This window comes from Monodon monoceros, unplaced genomic scaffold, assembly GCF_005190385.1.
Source record: "Monodon monoceros isolate NGI ecotype Baffin Bay Population unplaced genomic scaffold, NGI_Narwhal_1 Super_Scaffold_7, whole genome shotgun sequence".
Classification (NCBI taxonomy): domain Eukaryota; kingdom Metazoa; phylum Chordata; class Mammalia; order Artiodactyla; family Monodontidae; genus Monodon; species Monodon monoceros.
This window is the reverse complement of record NW_021703784.1, coordinates 46,299,554-46,316,282: the sequence shown is the minus strand read 5'-3', so window position 1 is coordinate 46,316,282 and position 16,729 is coordinate 46,299,554. Positions and strand designations below refer to the sequence as shown.

General features: G+C 36.0%; 1 protein-coding gene across 2 annotated transcripts in view; it reads right to left on the bottom strand.

The window, feature by feature from the left end:
• Window positions 1-16,729, bottom strand: part of DLG2 (discs large MAGUK scaffold protein 2) — a 2,046,181-nt gene that overhangs the window by 1,391,446 nt on the left and 638,006 nt on the right. The window contains exon 1 of one of the 2 annotated variants that reach the window (XM_029208177.1): window positions 10,262-10,606. The exons of the other annotated variant lie outside the window; for it this stretch is intronic. Coding sequence (XP_029064010.1) covers window positions 10,262-10,303 — 42 coding nt within the window. The 5' untranslated portion in view covers window positions 10,304-10,606. Of the gene's footprint in view, window positions 1-10,261; window positions 10,607-16,729 lie in introns of those variants that run through there. 2 annotated transcript variants of the gene reach the window in all.

Here is a 16,729-nt window from a genome sequence, read left to right as displayed (position 1 = left end):
CACTATCTTATGAACTGCAAAATTTTAGAAAGGAATTTGGTCCTAGCTTATGTCCCCTGGATTCAAAATATATCATAAGGGAATCATCAGCTACACAAATTCACAACAACTACATAGTTTAAAGCAAACTTTCTTCACCGCTTCAGCTGGTGTTTCATTGACTTCTTTAAAATATTTCAACATCTTCTCAATGGATCCTGAGTATACCTGAGCCTTGTTCATGATACTAGAGGGATGTTATGATTATCATCTCAACTAAGACATTAGAAATTAAACACTGGAAAAACTGATTTATTCACCTAGAAGTGTAGTAGACTATTTTCTAAGTGGAGATGGATTTCAAACCTAGGTTTTTCCACTAAACATCAATTTTTCCACATCTCCTCTATGTCATGAGCAGTGGATTGAGACATGGTTGGAATGGGTTTTGGCTGCCTATGTTGAGTGTAAGTGGTGTCTACAAGGAGGTAAATGATGGAAAGGTGGTTGAGGCCATACTATGGGGATGAATAATTTTGAGGGCAATGGGAAACACAGAAAGTTCCTGAGTAGAGATATGGATAGCCAGTTCTTTTCTGTGTTTTAGAAAAATAAGTTTGGTGCCACCATGGGGAAGACACATTTAGAGGGGAAACAGAGGGAGAATAGAAAAGCCAGCCGGGATGTGCCTGGGGCAATGCGGTGAGAGATAATGAGAGCCCTCACTGAGGGACGAGAGGTAGAAAGACACAGAAGGAGAAGAAATCATTCCAAGGATTTGTGAACTGATTACATATCCAATGGGGCTGGAGAGTTAAAAATAATTTCAATATTTCTACCCTAAATACCTAGGAGAATAGTAATAATAAGGAAGTTGTCTGGTTGGTTTCTTTTTAAAATAGCCACACACACACACACACACACACACACACAAACAGCTCAAAGCACATTATTTGGTGGTGTGGGTATAAAAATGTTAGGGGACTAGCTAGAGAAATAAATTTGCATTAAGTATACATATTTTCCCTGTATGAAGTTCAGTGGCAATGATCCTTTTGAAACTCAGACTCACCGTATATTTTTTCCAAACTGTATCTCATTCTAAAGTTATTCCAAGGTTACACTTGAAAACTTTTTATCCTCTGCTGAAAAGCAATCGTCTGAGAAAAACAATGCTTTCGGTCCCCTCCTACTTTTATTTACTACTTTTCAAAAAAAAAAGTTTCCCTCTTATGCAGCCATTTTAGAAGATGCTTATGAAGAATTATTAATGACATGAGAATGTTTTTATGATTATGGTATTGAGTGCAAACACAGGGTACAAATAACTAATCCTGGATATCTTCCACACATAACACATCACATTCATAAACACACACATATACACATACATAAGGAAAAGTGAAAAGAAAATAAAACTTTTATACATGAGTTTCAAGGTTATGAGCAAATATAAATTTTTGTCCTTCTTTGTATTTACATAATTTCTATAATGAGCATATATTACTATTATAATCTTAAAAACAGTTGAGTTACAATGCATACTAATTATAACTGATTCCTAAGTTTATTTTTCCTAAAGAGTTTGAAAGAGTGTGGATTATAAATTAATTGACTAAACATCCAACACACATGCACAGGGCTCCAAAAAGATTCAGGGATTCACTTCAGAAATCTACCTTATTCCCTTCCTTCCAGGCTCACTGCATACCGCTTGGCCTCACTTTCCTCTTTGAATCTAGGTACAATCTTAAAAAAATAAATACATCTAGGTAGATCTTTAAAAATAAATAAATCTATGTATACTTTTTAAAAGAATATGTAAATCTAAGTACCCCCATTAGAAACTAAATAATAAGTAAATAAGACGACTCAATGTTTGTCCCCTGCTACTCATCTAACTTTCATTTTTAAAAAGATATTCCCTCAGCATCTTTCAATTAAATTCTGCCTATTTTGAAAGTGCCAAAGTCTTTTATGAGTCTAATCAAAAAGAAAAGATCTAGTTTATATTTGAGAAATATTTAGGGCCAGACCTTCTCAGGGTCAAATGTCTCCTTTGTTTTATTGTTCATCCTTCCCTTTTCAATTCTCAAGAGCTAGGTTCTCCAAGCAATACCGATCTATCCTGAGGAGTTTTGTTACCTTATTTACTGCACTAATAAAAGGTGCAGATTTGAGCAAATAGGACTCTTTCAAAGGGTGCCTATACTTCAGTTAGTTATTAATGTGTCTTCAGTATAAGCACCCCCAGATTCATGGGAAGGTACAGGTTACCCTCTGGGACTGGGCCCCTTTACCTGTAAAACAGGTTTAATAATCAAACTTCTCTTAAGGTTACTGGGGAAAGTAAATGAATGAAGTTCCTTGAACAGTGCCTGACACATCATAGGCACTCTATAAACACTAGCTATTGCTATTAGGCATGCGGAGCTATGTAGATGGTTAGGTGAAATCTCAAGGGCCAGTGCCAGGGAAGTAAGTGCTGAACCATGAATTCCCAAATGAGGATACTACACGGTAAATGACCCAGGCTATATGGATAGCCTCCCTGTGTTTAGTGCAGGACTTCCACATGTTTTCTGCTTAGTGCTGACTGACTGTTGTAATTTGTCATCTTTTACTTGCATATTCCTAACTGAGGCTGTATGTTCCTCAAAGCAGGGAACATATTACAGTGTTTTTCAAATTGTGACTTGTGACCCATTCTGTACTCTTTCAAATTCATTAATAAAGGTAAAAGAAGAAGTCAGTTTTAAATTAGTCAGTATAAATTATATTTCCTCAACCATTTTATGATTATAAAACATTTAGTAAATGTTTGGTAAATGTTGACCAAAACTATAGAAAAGAAACAAATTTTTAAAAGGTTAAAATAGAATAGAAAATATCAAAATGCATAGCTTTTGGTAAAGTTAAGTACTGGTGAAACTTGTGAAAGCTTTGTGAAACTTGTACAGAGTTGCAATTTTTAATTTATATTCTTTATGGATTGCAGTCCAGAAAGTTTTAAATACTTTGGCTATATATGTTACTCAGGCAAATATTAACACATAACAGTTTCTCAACAAACTTGCTGACTCACTGCTTTATTTCCAAACATAAGCTGTAAGACAGTAATTCCCAAATTAGTCTTATGATAAGAATTACCTAGGGTCCTTTCCAGATTCCCAGAGATTCTGATGTTGGAGAAATACTGTCATACTTACTGTCATAAAAGAGGCAATAATTTGCCATTAGAGAAGAAACTTGTTGAAAGCAAAATTCATTCTCCTTGTTGTATATCTATTCGTATTTGGTGGTACCATAGCTAATCCAAAGATGCAGTCTGCAAAATACATCCAGCTCTTTGAGCAGCTAACATTCATTCATTCAGCAAACATTTATTGATCTTTTGCCATATGCAAGGTAATGGGGATATAAAATCTGTAAGACATGATCCCTGCCCTCTAGTAGCTTAGAGTAGATTTATTTCAGAACTACAGTGGGGTCCCCTGAGGATCAGAAGATTTTAAGCCAAAAATAAAATGAAGGCTTGAATGCACATTTATGGCATTAGTCTTGGGTAATCTACCCTTCAAAATTTTCACAGGATTAAAAGGCACTAAAGCTGCAATGGCAACCACAAATCAAAGCAGTATTTCTCTAATTCATACTGATCAAATATGGAAGAGCTGAGAACCAGTACCCCACAGCTGAGGAGAACTTGGTATCAGGGCAGGAAAAGACAAAGAAGAAGATAAATATCCAAAAGTAAAATTATATACAGAACTGGACAACTTGTCCCCAGTCTTACTGACACCAACCTGATCCCAACTATCAACATCTTTCACCTGGATTATCACAAGAAGTTCTAATTGGTCTCCCTGTGCCAACCCTTGTCCCCTTAAAGTCTCTTAAACACAGCAGCCTGAGTGACCTTGTGACTCCTCTGCTTAAAACCCTACTGGCTTCCTTCACTGAAAGAAGAAGCTGAACCTATAAAGCTTTACATGATCCGCTCACTTTAACACTCTCTTGACCTTTCTCTTGCTAGCCACACTGGCCTCCTAGACATTCCTTAAAATGCCACCTCAGGGCCTTTGCCCTTTCTGTTACCTTTTCCTACATGGTTAATCCCTTCACATCCTTTAGATCTTTCCTCAAAAGTCACCTTCCTAGTGAGACCCTCACTAACCACTTTATCTAAAACTGTAACTTCAACCCCTTCCCACCTTCACACTTTTGATTGATGGTCCTGCCATGTTTTGTTTTTCTTCTTAGCATTTATTATTTACACTATATATTTTACTTAACTGTGCTTTTTATTGTCTGCTTACCTTACAAGCATATAAATTTTAAAAGGATAGGGATTATTATCTATTTTATTCCACCTGGTATTTTTAGCAACTAGGTCAGTGCCTGACACATAATAGATGCTCATTAAATATTTGGTGAATGAATGAATGTAGAATACAGAAGAAAACCTCATGCTCTGACTGTAACCATCATTTATTAGAAAGAAGAGAAGGAACAGTAAACTCATACTAAGTAAAATATACAGTTATATTATTTACTTAATTCCTTACTTTATTTAAAAAAAGATTTGAGGTATCTATGACACATTAATTATAGTCCATATATCTGTATTATCTATTTAGGAAGGTTTTTAAAAGGTTTAGAGTGGAACAGACCTGATTTAAATGCTGGCCTCATAGGCACCTAATATTTGTGTAAAATTAGGCAAATTATCTTTGTTCCTTAAACTTTAGTCTTCCTCATCTACAAAATAATGATGTGATGATGATGCTTACCTCATAGGTCACTGAAAAGCGTTTTGAGAGAGAGAGTGTGTGCAAAGTTATTGGTGTAGTCCATGCCTCATGCCAAGAGCTTGAAAATGGTAGCTATTATTGCCACTGTTCATTTTGCTATTTTATACTTTATCAAATTTTTGTCATTTTTTTGTTTTGAATTAAAGAGCCTCATTAGAAATTATAAATCCAATAGTTTGAGTAGGCTTAGGTATTATAAACCCAATATACTGAGTAGGCTCACAACCATTTGGATGCCATAATATAGGGGCCCAGTGAGGGACTAATACATTATCGACCTCCTAAAAGAGATGATTATTCAACTGGAATCCTGAAAGGGATCACCCCTGATTTGGAGAGCTATAGGTGTTATATAAACTGTCTACACATTCTGATTCATGATTCCAAGCCCTGTCTACAACAAATAATGTTTATTAAAAGCATCAATATGTGGGACTATCATAGACTCTAGCAAAGAGTAGGTGTCAGCAGCATAAGGAGACAGAGTTTCTGCAAGTTTCCCTTTCAATCAGTCCTTCAATCATTTTTTGCATTCCTAAAATACAAACAAACTAAAAATAATGAAGAAAACAGTAAACACTTCCTGTCCTCAAAGTGCTTAAAACCTACTTGGAGTGAGGCAATACCCAAACATAAAAAAGTAGCTGGCAATGCAAGATAATAATGCAAATGATGGCATAAGGCAATATAAGATGTATTGCCATGAAAGATGGAGAAATTGCACTTACAAAATCAAAGGGGGAATAAAGTAAGGGAATTAGTGTGGCTGGGGTCAACTTCTTGGAAGACATCCTGTACTATTTTTTAAAGGAAGGATAGACTTTAGACAAGCATGACCATGCAGAGAAGGGATACCCATTGCAAGAAACAATTCTAGCAAATGCTCAGAGGCAGAAAACCATGGGGTGTTTGGAAAAAAGCAGCTTCACTGAATAAACCTGGTAGAAATGAGCATGATAAATGTCTGAATTCTAGGGTGTTTAGGCATATAACAAATTGTTTTAGTTTGAATTATTGATTCCCTCCAACTTAGCTTTACAAATCTGGCTGTGCAGATACAGAGGATGTGACTGAGTACAAGTGGTTTGTGATTGCCAAATCCAGTATTCAAACCCAAGCCTAGATGACTTTCAAATCTGTGGTTTCATTTTTCCTTTCTCTCAAAATAATTTAACAAGCATTAAGGTAAATAACTCTGGGAAGAAGCTGATTAAGTAATAAAAAGAAATCTGGGACTTAGCTAATACAATCATTTAACAAATATTTACTGAGCACCTACTATGCCCTTGGTGCTGTTCTTGATGCTGATGATATAGATATGAACAAAATGAACTGAATTCTCAGTCCCAGAGAGTTTACACATTAGCATATGTGCAAATGTGATGGTGATGGTAACAGTGGTGGGAGAAGGAATACTATATATAAATATGTTTCTCATCAACTATAGATACCTTTTAATAGGGCAATTCCTAGAATTTCTTAACATAAAGGCAACTCTGAAGTCTTACTCCTATTTGGTGGTCTCAATTTTATCAATTAAGAATTAAATTAATTGAGCATTTACTATATACTAAGAACATTTTTTACAGTGTTTACGTGCCTTATTTCACATAATCCTAATAATCCCTAAGAACTATCATTATCCTTATTTTACAGATAAAAATACTGAACTTCAGGTAGGTTAAGAAAGTTTCTTATACACAAAATTTGTATAAATAAATGGGGAAGATATACCTAAACATAGTTCTTTTGTAATCCCCAAAACCCACACTTTAAAATCATTCTGCTATGCTCTGTTTCCAAAGAGCTCTTATATTTACCGTCAAGGAATTTCAAAATTAAGAGCAGAATTCTTGGATCTATGGGGTAGGCAGCAGGATTTACTAGAATGAGCAGTAAATCAAGGGTCAAGAGGCCTGAGCCTTATATTAGGTCTACTCCTGACACACTGTGGAACAGAGTAACTGGCCATTTCCTTTCTCTACCTAGCTTTCTTATCTGTGAAATGGGTCTAATACCTGCCATTCATATTTCAGGTATTGTAGACTCACAAGTATATATGGGTGTGTTTACAGTAGCAAGATGAAAGGAGGGAAATAATGAGATGAGGAACATAAAAGTATTTAGAAAAGTAAAAGGTATCACCTAGATGTAAGTTATCATCAATATCATTACTTTCTAAAATAGAGCCATCTCTATAGACAAGACGGACATCTGGTGCAACAACCTTCCTATATGTTTTCTTATCGAAGAGGTACTTTATGTATAACATAAGCAATTTGAGATGGAGGAGGAATTATACATCTATGTAATGAACATATTGCTCCTTTTGTGCGGCCAGACTCCGATTAAATTGCTCTAATCACATTCTTTAAAAAGTTAAAAAGATAAACCCAAGCCAATACGATATAAATGTTCATCAAACTCAACAACTTAACACTAACACGAAAACACACAACATAAGTAATACCCTCTGTCTAGAAGTTTTCATTTCTTTTCCTTCTGTCGAAAGTTCTCCTTCTAGAAATAGGTGGCAAATTAACACAATTTCTAAAGAGTCAGATTGTGATAATGGCTCAGCCAGTTCTCACGGCCCTGGCTTTAGCTCCTATTTATTTGTTTTACTCTAGTAGTTCATGTTCAGCCTTGCAAGACCCTACTCTCCGTCCATTTCAACTATTTGCAGCTCTCCAAAGTGTTCCATGCTTTTGTCATTCCCTCCACCAGGCATGCCTTCCTCACTCCAGCCTGCTTGGCAAAACTCCATTAGCTGTCAAGATTCAAGTCTGAGGTGACTTCACAGTGAAAACTTTCTTGACAAGTCCATGCAAAATTGGCCACTATTCTGTTTTGCTTTGTCCCTATAATGCCCTGCATAGATGTCCATTACTGGTTCTGTAATATTTCAAACCACTTATTTGTTTACATGTTTGTGTCCTTTCCAAGACTGGAAGCTTCTTGAGAGCAAGGACTGTTTTCTATTGATCTTAGTTTCCCAGACTAGCACAGTGCATAAATCATAGCTGTCCTTCAGAAAGTTTTTGGTAGATAAATGAATAAGTAGTGACCCATGAGTCACATTCTGATGTCTGTATGTATGTGTATTAATGCCTTGATTTAACGCCTTGATTATTACATAAAAACATATATGAAATACATTAAAACATACCGCTCTCAGAAAATCTTTTTCACTGTACTATATTATAAAGGTCCAATTAACAAAACAATCATTCTAGAATAAAAGACTGTGACATCAGGGGCTTTTTCTGTGCAGAATAACATAAGCAAGAGATTTTGCTTTCCTTTGAATTTTAACCGCCTTAAAGTTTTGGGTCACTGTAACACCAATCATGTTAAATCATGGCAACATGAGAAGCTACACACTATAAAAGAGACTTTACCATAACCGAGCAAATAAATAATTTTGGGCACAAGAGAAATAAAATCAAATACTTTTAAAATGTATAATAATATAAATCAAAAGTTAAAAATAAAAATACCATGTAAGACTTTATTGCACCAACTTGGTAAAATATCAGACCCCAAGTGATCTGCAAACTCTTCTGCAAATCTTGCTGTCTCAGAAGGAAAAGATAACCTTATAAAATGATAAAGTATGCCAGAAAGTGCAAGAGCTAATTATTGAAAGGCATAGGCATAATTAAAGTTCAAGTTAAACTACTCAGAGCAAGGTTAGATATGCTGTATGTGGCAATGTATGTGGTCTGAGTTTCTATTGATTAATGTATCAGAGGTATTATATCAGAGTACAGATTTGCCAAAGTACTAAGAATTTATTATCCAAAAGTCATCTGAATTAAGATATATTTGGTAAAACTCTTTTCATTCTCTTGCTTATGAACTTAAATGAGAAAAATTTAAAGCTAAGCCCACAAAGACCACTGATAATAGTTAATAGTAAAAAAAAAAAAAAAAAAAAAAGGGATTTCCCAAAACCCATATCAAAGGAACTTTGGACTCACGTTTTCTTGTACTTCTGAAACATAACAATGAAATATCAAAACAATCATTATCTCTTAATCTAAATTATTTATGGAGATTTATCTGAAAAAAAAAGCATGTTTCTCCTTCAAAAAAGATGAGGAGAGAAAACATTTACAATTCATTGAGTTTACAAAACAATGTATGCCATACCAATAGTTTGGAACAGAAGGTGGTGATGGAGAAATCCAAGTTGATATCTGGGCACACTCTCTAGCTTTTTAAATATTTCTTTTCATGTTGTTTACTATATCCATCATAGGCATGGAAAAAATTGACTGTTGAAGTTAATCTTAAAAGTAGTAGAAAGTAAATTCTGTAGAACTCTGCAAAATGATCCACAGAATGCTTCCAGGCTGTAGTTGTAAAAGAATTGGTCATCAAAACATAAATACTACCTGTTTGAAATTCAAATAGAAAACAAAAAAGGCTTACAAGACAGTGAGCAGCAGGGAGTTCTTTAATAAAACTTGTAAACACAGAAAATGAAACTTTAGTGCCCAGACACATTAAAATACTCCCGCAGTAAAATAAAAGGGGAAAACACTTTACATTGACTTTTTTTTTGAGATTTCTATTTTAGGTATGAAGTCTTAATTGCCTTTTTTACATTTTTTCTGAAAGGCAATCACTTTCCTTTTGGTCTTTCTTCAGTAAGAAATACAAGTTCAAACTGCTAACAGAGTATATAATTCACTTAAATTGTGCACCTGGAATTCCACAGCTGGCCTGTCTGTCTGGCTCAGTTCTCAATGAACACAGTGTCAGAAAACCTCTCCAATAATAACAACGTCCTTCCAGACAAGGGGTAAATCTCCCAAACTTAAGCTCAACTTCGGATAATCATTAGCTACAGCAAGTGAATGTCAATGGGGTGACAGGCGCCAGGTCAGTGGTGCCCACTCAGCCTGAGCAACCAGCATACTCAGCGCTGAGAATTTGTACGATCAATATCACCAACTTCCAATGATAATAATTTGTTTATATGAACAGAATGGTCAGGTATCCCACAGATCACATCCTAATGCCATTACAGCCACTAAATTTAATCCCCAGCTCTTAAACAATTAAGCTGCATGAACACAGGCAGCTCACGGCACTTTTTAAAAGAAAGACTTTAAATCCTAATCTGAAGCACACCCCATGGCTTCTACCTTCTCTGATTTCTTGGTTCTGGCCTACCTAAATAATTTTCATCTTTTCCTCCCCCCCACTCCACCCCCCAAGTGTGAGCGTGAACCTGAATTGCAAACAGTTAAACCTGAAGGTCACTTCACAGCAGCGTTTCAACATGCTCCACCAGCGAGGCTGCACGGCAACAATAAAACAAAGCCCTTGCAACCACCTGTAATAATCTGCCTGCTCAGCCAGCAATCTGAAAAGTCCTGAAGCTACACAAGGTAGACATTTTCTGCAGCTGATTTAACATGTATATTGTGCCCAGTTGCCGACTCGCCTCCTCTTACCTTCACGTTAGTCCGGAGTGCACAGTAACATGCAAAGAACATTGCAGTAAATAAGGAGCATATGGACCGGTATTCAGCTTCTCAGCACAGCGCAAGCCCCACACACACGATCCTGGGCATGTGCTACTAAGGAGCATCCGTTCCCTCTGTCAGTTTGAAAATGCATTGATCTCTGTTTTCTCTGACTACAAAACGACATGTCTTGAAGGCACTGAGTGAGGGCTCAAAATCTCTTCATTGGCTATATATAGCATCGTGCCCAGTAATTTCAATTAGCCGAGAATTCAGCAGCTGAAAGTTAGGACTTCAGTTGCCTTTCCTTCTAGCATTTTAAATCACTGGGTTAAAAAAAAAAAAAAAAAAAACGGGAGGGGGGATGAGCTCACCAGGAAGGAGGGGGGGAAAGGTGAAGAATTGAAATTTAACCAATGAGTTACTTATATTTCTGGAGAGCCCTGGTGTTATCCTATTAGATACTTTACAAAGAGATTGCATCGAGCAGACTGTAAATGAAGAGGAAACCCTTTTCCCTTTGGAGGTTTAATATGAGCTCTGCTCTATATTCCAGGCTATTATGATGCAGCACCCTGTTTGGCAAATACTACCAATCACTGCAAACACATCTCATTCTGCTTTTCTGTATGGAATAGGACAAAGACCAAAGGATCACTGTCTCATAAAGTCCCCTAAAATGTAAGCTGGGTTCCCCTGGGGTGATCTGCAGTTACATGGCTGAGAAGTACCACCTTCTCTCACTTCCCTGTCCTTTAATTTCTGTTACATCTTCCAGGGATGTCTAAAGTTGCGAAGCTCACTAACAAATGCATCCAATTTTCCAAAACTAACCTTTGTTGATAAATGACAATCGATAGAAGAATATGGGATTGGAACGAAGACAGAAGATTCCAGGATATAACATAACTAAAGATTCAGTAGCTACTGCTGCTGAATGTAATATGTTCAGCTGGTTCTGTAAGGGAGAGAACCAGAGAGAAAAATAAAAGCTTCTGTCCCCATGAATCCATAAGGGGGAAAAAAAATACTTAACTCAAAAACATCGTCAGATTCTACTGTCTGTTGTCATTCCTCTCAGGCACCGGATGCTGCAAATTAACTCAGTTTTTACTGAGTCAAAAGGACAAAGTACAATGTAAGGTTCTAAACTCTTATTTCCAGCCTTAGGAAGCCCTAATGCTCAGCTAGAATTCTAAAGCTATCTGGCGAAATGTAAGCAGAAATGAACAGTTCTCACTGCAGCAAAAATAGTAGGAGGAAAAAGAGTGGTTTGTCTTTGCCATGACGTTCCCCATCAGCTTACAGCAACAGGGAAGATCAGCATAACTCACTAGAAAAAGCTGCAGTGACTTTTAGGATTTTTCTTTAATATGTTTTGCATAAGCCACCTCCCCTCTGGACCCTGTAGTGGTGCTGAGGCACTGTCAGAGCCACTGGGCATTTCTCCTGGGCAGCTTCAGGAGAAAGCAAGGTATTTAAGGGAGAGAAATTAAAGGAAAAAGAAAAGCAGGATTTTTTATTTCTCTCTTAATGACAAGCATTCAGAAAGTGTCGTCAGTTCTGACTAAATAGCTATTTTGGGCTGTCATTGTTTGTGCCTTTTTTTAGGAAGGAAAAAGGCAATCTTGTCTTAAGCTAGAGATTATTTAGCATCGTAAGAGAAGGCAGCCACTTAATTTGATTTCCAGTTCCGTCTGTCATATGAGTTTAGGTAATTACAAATTTTAAGCACTTGCAACACAGCCAGTGATTTCCAGGGCATTAAAAAATTGGCATGGATGCCCAACTCTCATCATTCCACAACTTTTATTAATAATGGCTTTAAAGGCAGAACCAAGCATTTCTGTTAATAACACTTTCCTCTCCTGAAGTCATAGCAGGTCACATTTCCTGCAGCTCTTCCCAATAAACAAACCCAAACATAGAAACTCAAGACCATGGAAAACATAGGAGAATTCTAAAATGACTTTCTCCTTTGGAGGTTCAGAGGATTTTTAAAAACCAAACTTTCAATCTGTGAATAGGTATTGTTAATTTTTTTTCCATTAGGAAGAGTGGAAAAAAGCAATTGTGTATCTTTTTTACGATTATCTTAATACACCCTAGGGTATTTGGATGGCCCAAGAGAGACAGAGCAAAAGAGCTAAAAAATGTTCTAAATCTCAGAACAGTCCACAGGCAAGAGTTAAACAAAAATGAAGTTACAGGTGAAAAAGCACATGTAGTTCCCCTGACAAGACAATGAGTGAGGACTTCTGATCTGACTTCAGATACAGTGGTAACGTGTGCACATTCCAAAGAAAGGCTCTTACACTTAAGGACCTGCTTAAAACTTCCACAAACACTTACCCATCCCACAGCATCCCAATACAGACATGCTCTACCTGTAGATTTACCACCTAATTTTATTATGTGTACTAGGACAGCTGACTTATTATCCTCAATTTATAGATGCAGGAAATGAGGCGTTAACCACAATGACAATGTTCCACTAAAAAGTATTCCCTATTTGTAGAAAGAGCCTTCAACAGGGCACAGTATCTGCTAAAAGAACAATATTTGCTATTGTAAAAGGAAATTATAACTGGCTACATACTTTTGGAGGCAACATAGTAAATCTAGGCTCCAATACTCAAAGCAAATAGTCCTAGAAAATTACTTCCATGTCAGATCCTTTCTTTTACCATTGGTAAAGTGGAGATTTATAAAATGGGAATAATACTTAACTCATAGTGTCATTGAGAAGATTAAAGAGGAATCCTGTCATCAAAATAGTCTAGATCGATCAAAGACTTAAGTATAAAAATTGAAACCATAAATATATTAGAAGAAAACATAGATTTGGTTGGGTTTAGATTTTGTATAATATAGGATGGGGAAGCCTGAAGTCATATGAAAAAGATAAACAAATGTGAGTATATAAATTTATAAAACTTCTGTTTGGCTAAATTATATACAATGACAAACTGACAAAACAGTTGCAACACATTCAATGGAAGTTTTTCTTAAAATACAAAGAATTTTAACAAATCACTAAGAAAAAATATAAAATTGAATGAAAAAATAGGCAAAAAACATAAAGTGGCAATTCACAAAAAGACCACAAGACATATTAAAAATGCTCCACCTCATTCATATTTAAGGAAAAGCATACAAATTAGAAAAGGTTTTTAAAATTGATATATCAAGTACTAATGGGGAAGCATGAGAAAACTTTTTGGAGGGAAATGTATCAAATATTTTAAAAGGCACATTACATCTCTCTGATGTAATGATTCAACCTTAACTTCCAGGAAATAATCTCATATAGATATAGATATATAGACACACACATATACATACATATATATTATATTCACAGTGCAAGACATAGTTGTAAGATTTAAGTTTATCTTTACCACAGAATACTACCCAATTATTAGAAAAATATAAGGCACGTGTACATATTCTTCTACTGGAAGATGTCCAAGTTATAATGTTAAATGTACAAATAAGATTGCTAAAGAGTATGTATGGTATAAGCCTATACTTGTGTGTATATTCATATACAATTGTGGTAGGGGTGTGTGTGTGTGTGTGTGTGTGTGTGTGTGTGTGTGTGTGTAAAATTTTGACAACGTTGATCATTGGGGATTGGGACTTGGCTTAGGTGAGGAGTAAGACATTACCTTTCATTTTTCATTTTATACCCTTCCATATACTACAGAGGTCTCACTCACAATGAACTATATATACAACTATCCTCTCTCAGTAAATGAGAGAAATAAAAACGATGAAAAGGAGGAAATATTAGGCCCTGTAAGGGGACTTCCCCTTTCTGGCATTAATTTAGCAGAGTTCAGGGTATGATCATGACACAAGGGATAGGAATGTACCAATTTCTGAGTTGATCTGAGTTCCTGAGTGCCCCGTGTAGTGTGGACATCTCCCTGGAATGCATGTAATTCTAGTGCATACAATATATTTTTCTTAAATCACGGCCCTTAAACGTAAGTCAACTACTTTATTTAGTTCTTAACTGAAAAACTGGCTATCAAATAAACCTGACACTAGGCAATTTTTACCTTATGCACTGCATTTAGAACCTGACCTCTACATATATTTAGCTTGTATCGTTTTTTTTTTTTTTTTACAATGAACATTGCCATAGACTGAATATTTGTGTTCTTCCAAAATCCGTATGTTGAAACCTAATCCTCAATATAGTGGTAGTTGGAGGTGAGGCCTTTGAGAGGTGATTAGGTTCTCATGAATAGGAATGGTATCTTTACAAAAGAAACCCCATAAAGTTCCATTACCCCTTCCACTACGTGAGGACACAGAGAAAAGGCCATCTATGAAACAGGAAGCTGACTCGCATCAGACACCAAATTGGCTGGCACCTTGATCTTGGACTTACAGACTCTAGAATTGGCCATAGCAGGCCAAATGGACTAAGACACGCATGTAATATTTTTTAGAATATAACCTAGTTTCTGTAAAAATTTTTTTTGAAAATATTAAAGCAATAGGCAAGTATAATTTATTAATTATATGATAATAACAGCAACAATGTCTATTGATATAGACAAATAATTCATTTCTCTGGGCATTTTCCTTATCTACAAAATAAGAAGACTGGAAAATCTAGTCCTTTCAGGCAGAGTAACTTTGGTAGTTTTGCTTGCTTTTTGCTTTGTTTTATTTAGACAAGACAGATATGTGTGTTTAAAATTTAAGGATCCACTAGGTTGTACTACAAACCAGTTAAATCAGAATCTCTGGGGGCGGAACCCAGACATCAATCAGTATTTTATAAAGCCCCTCAGGTGATTCCAATGTGGAGCTAAGCTTGAGAATTACTGATTCTGTAAAGGCACAGATAGTAAATATTTTAGGCTTGCAAGCCATACGATCACGGTCACAAGTACTCAACTCTATTACAACTACTCAACTTTGATGCTGTAGTGAGAAAGCAGTGATAGATTTTACATAATGTGTCCCAATAAAACTTTATTATTAAGATTAACACTCGAATTTCATATAATGTTCTCATGTCACGAAATATTATTCTTCTTTGGATTATTTTCAACCATTTAAAAATGTAAGAACATTTCTTAGCTTGTGGTTTGCCAATCCCTGCTCTAGAGTCTTGGGAAGTGGTTCTTAAAGTGTGGTTTTGGGGCTAGCAGCATCAGCATAGGCTGGGAATTTGTTAGCAATTAAAATTCTCACATCATACCCCAGACGTACCAAATCAGAAACTAGGTATGTGGCTCAGGAATCTGCGTTAACAAGCCTTCCGGGTATTTTCATGTAAGCTAAGGTTTGAGAGCTTCCTGCTCTAAATAGGAAGAGAAGAAAACTGACAGCTAAGGCTCCCACAAACATAGGAGTACAGGTGGAGAAATTAGTGCTGGAGGGGAGAGAGTATAGGAAATAAAGAGAGAATGACTATCAGTGCAAATGAGATAATTCTAGGGTGGAGGCTCAGGGTTCCGAGATGAATGCCAGTTGAGTAAGAAGGCCCTACAACACCTTAGAACTTAGAATTCTTTCCCCTTTAGAAACTCTAACAGCTCTTAGACCTTGGAGTAAAAAGCAAACAAACAAGCAAACAACAATAAAACCCCACAACTTGGGTTTAAATTCCTTTTCTATCACTTACCAGCTGAGTGACCTTGGGCAAATTACATAACCTCTCTCTGCCAGAGTATTCCTCTGGAAAATAAAGATAACAAGCTTACTTTACAGGGATGTTGTAAGGACGAAAATAAATAAGGTGTGCAAACTGCTTAGCCTAGTACCTGATACATAATAGACTTAATCAGTGGTAGATTTTAGTGTAAAGAAGACTGAAATGATAGAGGTAAGAAGAAAAAAAAAAAGATGATACCATTCCCCTTGACTAACCTCTACCTAGAAAATGTCCTGCATGGTTTTGTAGACCTTCTAGCACTTCCCTGGGATTTCCAATCAGCATTTAAGAGAATTTTCAGGAAGTTTGCTTATCTCATTAGAACCCTGAATTGATTTAGTATGATTGGCATTTCTTGCCTCTTTCTTGGAGTCCTTCTGAGATAATAATAACTGATTTACAGATTATTAAGCACTTCAGAACTTCTCGGGATTTTCCACCAAAGGGTCCCTAAAGGCAGAAGAGAATGCACTTATTACCCCTGGAGGTATAGGAACAAAATAGAATGTCTCTAACATCTCATTAGCTATCTTAAAAATTCATATAAATGTTCAATTCAACCCAACAGTATCTTTGTATTTATTATGAAGTAATGTTTTATATTACTTACTGACCATTAGATTTAATAAGCCAAGAAGGCTGTGAAATGTTTATCCCATGGCTTTGACAATCCTCTGACATACATACTACTGTATATGCTTAGGGGTACTCTTGCCTCAGTCAGAAAGTAGAAATAAATCCCATTTGATTCTTTTTTTTTTTTTTTTTTTTTTTTT